The sequence below is a fragment of the Cynoglossus semilaevis genome, chromosome 14 (assembly GCF_000523025.1).
Source record: "Cynoglossus semilaevis isolate Cse_v1.0 chromosome 14, Cse_v1.0, whole genome shotgun sequence".
Taxonomy (NCBI): Eukaryota; Metazoa; Chordata; class Actinopteri; order Pleuronectiformes; family Cynoglossidae; genus Cynoglossus; species Cynoglossus semilaevis.
In genome coordinates this window covers 19,241,910-19,253,644 of record NC_024320.1, presented here as the reverse complement: position 1 = coordinate 19,253,644, position 11,735 = coordinate 19,241,910, and the positions used below count along the sequence as shown (strand labels likewise).

The 11,735-nt window shown below is 38.3% G+C and overlaps 1 protein-coding gene across 2 annotated transcripts in view; it reads left to right on the top strand.

Moving 5' to 3' along the window:
• The window catches only part of pde8b (phosphodiesterase 8B), a 33,771-nt gene that overhangs the window by 6,799 nt on the left and 15,237 nt on the right, over positions 1-11,735 (top strand). For both annotated transcript variants that reach the window (XM_008325703.3, XM_017038989.2), the window contains exons 2-10: positions 3,529-3,585; positions 5,777-5,967; positions 8,637-8,696; positions 8,790-8,847; positions 9,120-9,208; positions 9,691-9,769; positions 9,961-10,101; positions 10,181-10,269; positions 10,361-10,415. In XM_008325703.3, the coding sequence (XP_008323925.1) occupies positions 3,529-3,585; positions 5,777-5,967; positions 8,637-8,696; positions 8,790-8,847; positions 9,120-9,208; positions 9,691-9,769; positions 9,961-10,101; positions 10,181-10,269; positions 10,361-10,415 (819 nt within the window). The remainder of the gene's footprint in view (positions 1-3,528; positions 3,586-5,776; positions 5,968-8,636; positions 8,697-8,789; positions 8,848-9,119; positions 9,209-9,690; positions 9,770-9,960; positions 10,102-10,180; positions 10,270-10,360; positions 10,416-11,735) is intronic.

Below are 11,735 nucleotides of genomic sequence, written 5' to 3'. Positions count from 1 at the left end.
TATATATATACACACACATACATACATTCATGCAAATATTTATATAATCATAGCCATGATTGGTTTGAACAGTTTGCCTAAAATAGACAAAGTCTTGTTTTGGTCATGAGGAAGGAGACTGTGTTAGCAAGGATATCATCTGGACGTGAAGCGGAACATAGTTTGGATGTCAGACTGGGAACAGTGTTTACACGAAGAGACGTTCCTGAAAGTGTGTGTTTACATGTGTGTTATCCCATTACGAAAAGGTTGGAAATTCAAGCACAGAACAAATTCTGTCCACCTGAGTAGAAGATTTACTGTAGCAGTCACAAAGGTCAAGTCCCATCACTGGGATTTGTCATTGCCACACTGCTTAGTGTTTTGTTTTAGAGTCTCATGTGCTGGGTGAGCATAGACCAGAATCAATGGAAATACTGTGTTTCACTGCAAATGAGATAAAAGATAATGTTCTCTTGATGTTCCTAAGGGCAAGTTATAGGCCACGCCGGAATATGACGCCAGTGTCTGCCAAGTACAAATGTGTAAGAAAGTTATATATGAGCTGTAGATACAGGAAAGGTAAATAAGAAGGGTTAGTATTAATGATGACTAAAATAATAAACACTGACAAAAGCATGACAAAGTATTAAAAATAAATGCAATTCAATAGTGTGCAGCAGTGATCATATATTGTAAGAACAGTGATGATCATACTGTGCCAAAGAGCTGCATGTTTTAGCCAACATTTCATGTATATAATGTATTTTTGGTTTATATGATTAAATATATATTTAACGTTTTCAATGTAGGTAGATCAGTTCAGCCTGATCATTTGAATAGAAAATAACCGTTATTCACATATTCTGTAGACATGCCATAAATATATATATTTATATTAGAATGTTTAAAGGTTAATGTTGACTCAAAACTTGGGTCTTAATCTATGCAGTCAGGAAATTAACATTGTAACTAACCAGGTGATCTGTGAAGGCAACCCTGACCGAATATTCACATTTAGTGTGGTTATTACCTCTTGGTTGGTCTTTTTCTATTTAGCAACATTGTTTCTTGTTATTTATACTTTGAAAAACATTGTTGAGAGAAAAAGGCTTTTTGTTTACCCTGGTGCACTTCTTTCGTTACTTAAAAAGTAACCTTGGTCTTGATGGAATTCCAAAGTTTGAGCAGCTTAGGAACCATTGATGTGACATACGGAATATTATACTATATTTTAAAGTATTTTTTGCTATTACTAAAAGTCCATGTGAATACCCAGCCACAGCTACAGCTACATGTACTGTACTCTGTACTCTAGTGTCCTCTAAAGTGAGCTGTTATTGGCAGCGGGGTGATCAGTTCTGAAGGCTGTTGTCAGTTAGCCTGCTAACATGATAAACCTGACATTTATCATTGTCTCATTTGATCAGTGTGAGGTTATCACGTCTAAAGGATAAGAACGATGACAGCCGTTACAGCTTGTTCAGACAGACAGCTGACCTCAAGTCAGTCCAGGCGCGATGTAGAAGGCCGTCTGCACTGCAGATAAGCTCAGGCCTTGTTAAGAGGACTTAAATCAGGCAAAACGTCCGGGCCTGTTGTACACAGTGATGAGTGAAACACCAGGATTAAAGCTGACTGCTTGGACCATTTCACTGACAATCTCTGAAATACATCTGAAATACAAGTCTGACTTCACATTTGAAAACATGACATAATGCACAAGATTACTGGGAGATCTGACTGTACTCTGAAGGCCGCAATTACATCAAGCTGCATCATTTCTGATTTCCAAACAGTCTGCCCAGGTTCAAAGCCAAAAATACACAAAAGGTCAAGTTTGGACTAGAAATCCACCCCTTCTTTGTCACCTACACAGAATGATTAGCCATCGCTCTCTGTTCTCTGGCCACGGTGTAAACGATCGTTTCATTCATCTTCATGATGTGTGATCACTGTAAACACAAACACCTGCAAAAGATTACGTTAAACATACTGTAACTTTGTTATGTTTACTGGCCTTTGATGTGTAGTAAAATACTGGGTAGTGGGAGAGGGCAGGGTCTCTATAATAAAAAGCAACATTTAAATTATATTTGCTTATAAGTATATGCAATGACATAATGTCGGTAAGGGGGGATTAATATAAGGTGTGAGACAAAGACAGAAAAGAGAAAAGATTCGCAGAGTGCTTTCCCACTTTCTGGCTTCATGTTAGATGTACTTCCTTTATAACAGTAAGACATTCAGAACTGAATTTAATTTGGATTCACAAAAATTCATGAAAACCAAAGCCATAAAAAAAGCTAAAACATGCATAAACATACATTTTTTAAATTAAACTTAAAATTATGAATAATAAAGTTACTATAAGTGTTGACATTTAAGGCAACTGTTGATTTTCACAAGTTTAACAATTGTCGTGTAAACCTAATACTCCTTTTTTTTAACATTATTGAAGTTAAAGACTGACGTTGTAAATTTATGTGGATAATGTTGTGACTATAGAAGACATGTTTTGAGGTGTGGGGTGTGTGTGGGGGGTGGGGGTATGAGAATCGACCAGCCACTGTTACCTGTATGTACATCAAAACTAGATGTGTACACGTGGAGCGTTGTGTAAAGTTCTACGTCAGCGTTAGTCTCACAACTGAGATATTGTACTTTGTCTTCTGCCATAATGGCATCACATAACAGGACATTTAAAAAGATGGTGGAAAAATCTGTGTCTATTCTGAAAAAAACACCACACAGGTATTATTGGATAACTGTAATAATGTTAGACTTCTTTTTATATTTATAATTTACATTAGATTTATAATACTGGGATATTCTTAGTTTTTTTGAATATTAAAACTTTCTCATAAAATCATGATTATTTATTCTCGTAATTTTATTCTAATAAAGTAGTGTGTGTGTGTTTTCCATAAGCTCAAAGGACATGTGATCATGAGGTACTGTACACGCTGCAGTCGCTGATTCACCCCAGAATGACGCATGTGGTTTTAAGAAGGCGACTGAAGCTGCGTGGACAAGCTGCAAACACACAATACACACATACACAGTACGGTGTGGAGCTCCTGCAGCAGGATAATGCACGTAAACCTGTTAGTTCGGTCTGTGACCGGCTGCTAATACTTTCTAAAGAGATTTACAGTGGACAGCTTACTCCTGGACCATGTGTTCACATGTGAGTCCAGAGCGGCCGAGCTGCATTTAGGAAATTGGTTGGAAAGGAAATTTGATAGCACAGATATTGACACACAGATTTTTGTTTTTGAAAGCTAAGGCTCTGGTTTGTTCTTTGACCTGTGCCCTTTTTTAATAAGTACACATTTCTCCTGTGTACTGGAGGTTAGGCGGAACATATACAGTAGGTTGTTATAGTGCTACTGGGACGGACAAGGTATGCAGTAGGAAAAAGCAATTTGTCAGAATGATTCTGGACATCAAGTGTGAAATGGTGAGAAATGTCAACAGATGGTTTGTTGTGTCTGTAGACATTAATCTGTTAGAAGTCACTCTCACAATGTCACTTGTTCCCTGCAGGTTTCAGGAACAGAAGAATTTGTGGGACCGATGAGACTGACCCAGGAACCAATCCAGGTGAGAAACACAGTTTGGATTTACACTCAGAAGGTTCCTGATATAAACTGAATTATACTGGAGGAATGTTACTTTTTTTTAATCCTGAAGTTTTGAATCCTTTGGGGAAAAATGTTATGACTCCAACCAACCAAATCTTTATATTTATTTTTATTTAAATCTAAAACTTAAATTAGTATTTTCACTAATTTGTTTTTCAGTGCTCTGGATAACTATTTTTCCATTAATCTAATTAACTATAAATACTTAAATATGAATAATTGTATATAGCCATTAATCTAATTAACTATAAATACTTGAATAATTGTATATATATCTTGTGATTTTAAAAAACCCTGAAATAAGTTTTTATTTTAATGTTGTATAATTTATACTAATTCACTTTTTACCACAGTAAAAGACGGTAATATAAAATAAGAAAATGTGCTATTTAAAACACCTTACCACAATTTCTGATTGATGAACATAAAGACTAATTTGTTTATTTAGAATAGTTTCTATTTTAGGTCTCAAACCTGAAAAGGGGAAAAAACTCACTAGAATCTTGTTGTTATGGTGTATTAGTTGTAGTTCTAATATAGTAATAGCATAAACCAGTCCAGGTCCATCACACATCACAAATACAAATTGCCTGCTGTTTTATGTATAGTTTGCAGTATCATTTGAATGGAAAAACCACAAACCTTAAACAGAGCTAGTAGTTTCCTCTAGTGTCAGTCCATTGATAACAGAGTGTTGAATGAGATAAAGCTGACTCAAGGATCTTCTCATCCTGCTCTGGTGAGGGATTAGTGCATGTGCTGCTCAGATTATGTCACTTGTATTACAAGAGAAAGTTTGAGCTGCTGATAACAAACATTGTCAGCAGATTGAAATGTTGGCACCACAAATATCTCTCTGTTCTGGCTGCTTTAGAAACATGAAATATTATTATAATTGGTTACTGTTGGTTACTGAACAGTTCATTTTATTTACTTGGCTCGGGTTGTTCCTGTGTGACTTCATGAGTCCACCTGATCCAGTGCGACTCAGGAGAGTCTGGCGATGTACTGTATGTGGTCCAAACACTAGTCTTTACTTTTGTACAGCTACTATTGTCATTGATGAAGGAGTAGACATTCATTTCCTCAACAGCAAAAAATCATTACTGAATAGTTAAGTACATTTTCAAGTCCAGTCCAGTCAAGTCAGGTTAGGCCAAGTCAGCTCAGGTCATATCAAGTTAAGTCATGGATTCTAGAGAGGAAAGTAGACATAGTCATTATCATATCACGCATGATAAAAAATCTTGCCAATCTTCTATTTTCTATCAAACTGATGTGTTTGTGCACCAATGGTACCCATCCCCCCCACCCCCTCCTGCCCCCCACCAGGCTTCTTACTGATGACACATTTAGGTGCTGGGTCGGAGACATGTAGAGTCAGCGTGGTCCTGGGATTGACCAGCTACTCTGTGTGTGGAATTTCACAAGCTAGTACCGTGGTTACACAAAGCAGAGCCTTAGATACACAAGCCAGGCTGGGATCAAAGACTGTGGACCTTTCACAGCCACTCTCCAACACTCGCTTATTTTCTCTCTCCATCCTCCTCCACCTCCTCACCCATTCTCATCCAGTCTTTTTAAACAGCCTTATCTTATTTTTGTTGTCATTTTTTTGTGGTTAACACTGTGCAAGAAACTGACCTGTTTGTGTCCAGCCATTGAAAGATGGCCTTTCTTGTGGAACTGCATGCGCTCCCTGTGTTACCAGTTCCAAAAATACCAGGTTTTAAACTTGACACTCTACACAGATTGACGCAAAAGGGAGTGTGAATGTCCCATGAAGTGTACAGCCTACACATCCTATGTGGGCCAGAAAGGCCTGGACTTTTTGGCCACAGAGGTTAAATGGCGTTAAATAGGAGTGTCAGTCCAATAACGCTTTGCATCAGAAGTGGGCCGTGCTGATTTATTTTATCACTCATAAACCTTCTTTGTATTACTAATCCATATCAAGGTTTTTTTTAAACCTATGTTTTTAAAATTTGTAATGAAATGGGTCAGGCCTATATTTACTGCATATTTTATAAAATTCTACTGAAGTTAACTTAAAAATGCCAGTACTCTAAATTCTGTCACATTGTAAATTGTACTCATCTGATGATGTCTTGATGTTCATTCAGACATCTCTCTAATTGTTATCTTCTTAGGTTCTGCTGGTGTTTGCTAAGGAGGACAGCCAAAGTGATGCATTCTGGTGGGCCTGTGACCAAGCAGGCTTCAGGTGCAACATTGCACGAACGCCCGAGTCTGCTGTCGAGTGTTTCCTGGACAAGCACCATGAAATTATAGTCATAGATGGACGTAATTCCCGCTACTTTGAGCCAGAAGCCGTCTGTCGGTAAGCTCATTGTTAACGCTACAGGTTTACTAATGTGGATTTGCTTAATTACATTTGTTTGGTTATTTCTGCAAAAATAAACCACATGGGTGGCTCAAATTGCAGTACAGTCACTAGTGAATTTTTTGGTTTGTGTGTAACAACTCCGACAATGGGTCCTCCAGACGTATTGTAAGAAATAGTAACCCCTTTATGTGTATTAGTCTAATATATCCTTTTACAATATATCATGTTTACATAATGCAATTAGCACAATTGTTAGGGTTATCAGTCTGTATGACTGTATTATATATGGATAATCTTTGCATGTAGGTAATTATTCCACTACAGTTGCAGAAATTTAAGTTAAACTCTAGAGCAAAAATGGTGTAACTTTAACATCAGAATTAATACTTTAAGTTAATAAAATGTCACAAAGTGCTGCTTGGTCACACAGAATAATAGTAAAAAACCAACAGCCAACCTGCCAACTGTTGTTCTGTTCAAGGATGACAAATTCCACCCAAACTTATGTTAAGGGTCACAAAGCCTACATCAACACTGCTATGCAGCTGAGCATAATTAGAAAACATTTTTTTCTTTTTTTTTTCATAGCATAAACCAACCCATTATTATTTCCAGTAATTTAAGACACTTTCTGACATGCCCTCACTTTCCTACTGACTAACATGAAATAATGACCATAGCAATTAGTGATACAACAACAGCTAACAAGACCGCTGTCTATACAGTACTGATAACTATCTGACCTTCAAATGAGTCCAACCAGGAATTTAACTTCTGCCCTAAGGATAAACAGATGTCTGACAAAGAAAGCCACACTGATGCACCGCTTTCACTACGAGACCTAAAGTTAACATCTATGAGTCAATTTTTCCTTTTTTTAACTAACAAATAAATATACACTTGACTGTCCTGACATTAGTCAAAACGCTTTAGTATTCATGAGAATGTGGAGTGAACTTTTCTCTGCATTTAAAACTGTACTACTATATGTGCCTCATACAGTCAGTACTATGAAAGTCTAACAGGTCAGTGAGGCAACTTTCATCAAAAGTTTTTCACAACACTATATTGCTATATACCACACCAACCATACCACAGCAATACCACAGAAATGCAGGTACAGACAGCGAAAAGATATTATTCATATACTGTAGCATCTAGCATAAAAATCTAACGTTGCCCGATATAAGCAAATAGAGGCCACGTTTGACTGGGTTTGATCTGCTTTTCTATTAGTGCAGGGGTCTGCCACCTGTAGCTCCTGAGCCACACACAGCTCTTTAGTCTCTTTATAATAGCCTCCTGCACACACTGTAAATTGAATCAATCACATTTTCATCTTGCTTGTTCAAAGCAAAACACTGTAGCAAATAGCCCCTGTCCTGGATGACCACTCTGTGTATTTAAAGGAATGTAGGCTGTGTGATGAAATGTCAAATTTCCCCAGTGATTCCCCTAATCTAATCTAATCAAATCTAATCTAATCTAATCTTATCTAATCCAATCCAGTCTCTTTCCGCTGCTGGACTTCTGCAGCTGTTGTGTGTTTGTGTCTGATCAATCATGGAACATATTACTCTTGTAAAGCATTAAATGTGTGTCCTCACCTTAGTTCAACAAGATCTGTTTTTGCCTCCACTTTTGGCACCACGTGCACATACATCTAGATGTTGCACGCCCCTTAACATAGTCGGAACAACAATGATTACCAAAGTCTTAAGTACAGATTGTGCGTGTGGATGGTATTGACCCAGCAGAACCAGGAGTAGTTCACTTGTCAGGACTTGTTAAGGACTGGTTTTACTTTCTGGTCCCAGTTTTTCCCTTCACAGTATAAATGTCTGGACAATATCCAGAATCCTCATTTGGCCTTTGCTTTCTTGCTGGCTTTTAATTAAATCATACATGCAGAACTGGTTTCCTGCTGTAATTTAACATTACATCTTTATATTTCACAATGGTTCAAATCAAGATTTGGACAAAATGTACGTCTGTTTCATAAAGAGTCTTCTAATCTGTGCATATCTATTGAGCATTTTTAATCACATGAAACCTCTCTATGCTTTCCATAGTACTAGAGTTGGTGAAATCTGTGGTATTCTTCGTCACTGCACCACTTAACTGATTTCTGCAGACAACTGGTCTGCAGTGATTGTTAGAGACTTAACTAAACAGTCCAAAGTTCTTGGTCGTTGGAAAAGCCACCACCGTATATTTTGTGGACAAAGACACAGATTCATTCATCACTGCTGTCTCCTGATTGCCACAGTTTGGCAGTTGCTCCCTGTTTGCTACTTGACTCCTTTCCCTGTCACTAACCTCCCTCCCTTCGATACTCATCCCCCCACCAGGATCCCTGCCATCATTTGTTCCTTCTGTTCTTCCTTTTATCCTTCATCACTGTCTTCTTAGTTCTCCTCCACCTTCAGGCCATTTTCCCGAGCATGTTGCCAGCACTGTGGCTTTGTGGTCGTCCCTCTGAGGCAGATGCTGTGTTCTCAGTTTTTTTGTGTGTGAGTGCAGAAATTTGCGGCCCATCCTTTTGTGGTGATGACATCATCCAGCATGCTGCCGACATGTTTATCTCATACCTATCCTAGCAACTTCACATGAGTTGATGTGTCCGTCTGATTCTCCTGACTTTTCTTCTGTTTCATTTCCAGGTTGATACGTGCCACAAAGCCCTCAGAAAACACAGTCATTTTAGCTGTTGTGTCGCCGACGTGAGTTGGATTGTTTACCTTGATAGTCTTGGAATAGTAAAGTCAAATGTCTGCGGCTGCAAAGAATAATAATTGACTTGTGTCATTGTTTAGGTCACCTGACCAGGAGGAGCCATCTGTTCTCCCTATCCTCTGCGCTGGATTCAACAGAGTAAGTCCAACAACTTGCCTTCGTTGTGACTGTTCCTAAGAGACACTATTAGTCTTTGGTCTGTTGCTGTTGTTTTTCTTGGTTGCCTATAACAGTCCTCTATAATAGCAGTGAAAGAGCCACTTATTCTCAACTATGTTTGACGGTGTGAAAATGACGTAGCAGGCTGTAAAATAAGTGGCCACTGAGTGAATCCTGACTCATTTAATTTTCCAATCATCTCTCTCTCCTCACTCTCATTCAAATGCCATTTAACCTGCTCTGGCCTCCAGAGGTTTGTGGAGAACAGCAGTGTGTCAGCCTGCTACAATGAGCTCATACAGCTGGAGCACGGAGAGGTGCGATGCCAGTTCAAACTCAGGTACAGCAGAGGAAAAGAAAATCCTTCATCACATGAAGTCATGAACAGTTGAAGACAAAAATAATGGCCTCACTTTTAAGTATATTCTAATTTTTTTTTTGAACAGAGCTAGTATTATAAACACAGAAATGAAAATCAAACTTGTTTCGTTGAGAGGCTTTTGATTTATTTTATTGTAGCCAGATGTTACTTTGCAACACTAGATTTATTTTTAAACTGCTAGAGCCAGGCCACCAGAAGATATTGAGCAATTTATTAAGCTTATCTAAAGCATTAGATAAGGTTAAGTAGATAGTGTAATTTCATGTTTAAAATAATTCATTCATTATCAGGCTTTAGTCTAAATGGCCTTTATTTGATTTGATTTTTTTAGGACTTTGTTTGTATCTGTGTTAAAGTGAAAGTTAGTATTTTAGTGGTGGCTGTGTGGGTTCCCCCACATGTTTGTATTAATTTCTATGTTGCTGTGGTTTAATCCCTAGGGCATGTAATTCTGTCTTTACTGCTTTGGATCACTGTCAGGAGGCTGTGGAGATTACCAGTGAGGACCACATAATACAGGTACATACAATTTAGGAAAAGCCCCAGCTTATGAGGGACGGTCAACCTTCCAATCTCAGAATAATAATTTGTAATCAAAGCAAACCTTAGCTATTTGACTAAACTGGAACGAAAACCTATTAAAATTATTGAAGCTTTGCAACAGGCAGTTATTAAATACCACTTTTTTTTACTACTCTGGTTTGTCCTAGTACGTGAATCCAGCCTTTGAAAGAATGATGGGCTTTCATAAAGGAGAGCTAATTGGGAAAGAACTGACTGAACTCCCCAAGAGTGACAAAAACAGAGCAGACCTGCTGGACACTATCAACACCTGTATCAAAAAAGGAAAGGTCAGTAAACCATAGGTCCTACGATGTCTATCCCTGAAAAAGCCTCTCTTGGTCTCAGACCCTTCTCTCGTTACTGAAGGAGTGGCAGGGTATTTACTACGCTCGGAAGAAGTCAGGTGACAGCATTCAGCAGCATGTGAGGATCACACCTGTCATTGGCCAAGGAGGGTAAGATAATACTAACACACATCAAAGTGATCACAATGTGGAGGTTTCAGGAAGCAACAGAGAAATGATGCATCCTTTTCTGTCACTGCAGGAAAATTCGACACTTTGTGGCCATCAAGAGACCACACACTGATAACAACAACCAGGTGAGTCAAAGTCAAAAGTGCTGATGACGAGTTTGCAACTCAACTCAGGCAGCCATTCCCCATGTAATAGAAAAAAAAATACAATTTATCACAGTCCACAGTAGTGGGAATAGATCTGCATGTGCAATTGCAGCATGGCAAACACATTATTACCGACTATTATTTTGCATAATTTGTAAACTACATTTTATTTTCTAACACGAAAACAAGAATCAATAAGAAAATCAATAAGGATTTGAATTGATATGATCGATAATCACAAGATTGTGATTTTGAATTTAATCGGAAATGTTCATTCTTATCCATTCCTATCCCAATTCCACCAACTTAAAAAAAAAAAAAAAAACAACTCTACATTTGCTTCAGTTCTCAGGATTCTATTTCTCCCGAGCAGTTAATGCACTTTTTTATTTTGTGTGTAGTTGTATTTCCTAAATCTTTTAGGTCCTAAATGCTTTCTCTTAAACCTCTTAACAAGAAATACCAAACAAAAACAATAAACCAACAAATCTTTCATTTGGTGATACCGTATCATGACACCGGTGGTAAGTATCCAATCTTTAAATAGCCTTTCCTAGTCGGTCTTTGTCCTGGTTCAAGGTTAATGTTGTCTTCATAGCAGCTCGTTGAAACATGAAGACTCTTACTCTGAAATCCATTGCACTGTTTAAATAGGTGTCAGTCCATTTACATAGCTCACATACAGCGCCATTTGGCCCAATCAAGCCTGGTAGAAAAGATAACTCCAGTTTAGACACATGCACTTGAAATATCTGACTGCAGTAAATTTAGCGTAAACACTATGAACGAGCTTACGTCAAAAAGAGTATTAAAATACTCAACAGTGTACGATGGCTCTGAGGGAGCTGCCAGCTTTGTGCAGAAATGTGCACAGTCCCTGCGAAGCAGGTGTGTCGCTGCTATCAGCTGTGTTCTAGGCCAGAAACATCATACTACAGTGTGCTAAGCTACAGCTAAGTACCGCAATTCACAGCTAAGGCCAGGGAGCGCTAGCAAACAGGCGCCAGGGCTATTTATACCCCAGACAAAGCTGTGCAGGGACGCATACTCTCTTTCATCATGTATAAGGTGAGGCGGCCATTGGCATCTGGCTGCCAAAGCCAAATAGCATTCATTCCAGGTTTTTAGGATTGGGAATTCTTAGACATGGCAGTAAGTGATCCCATTCTCCAAAGCATTGAAGTGGCCAATGAAAGTTTATGTTGTCAAAACAGGCCTACACAATGATACATACACACACATACATTTATGTTGTTAGGGTTACTGTGGATTAATCACATTAAATCATGGTTACTCCTA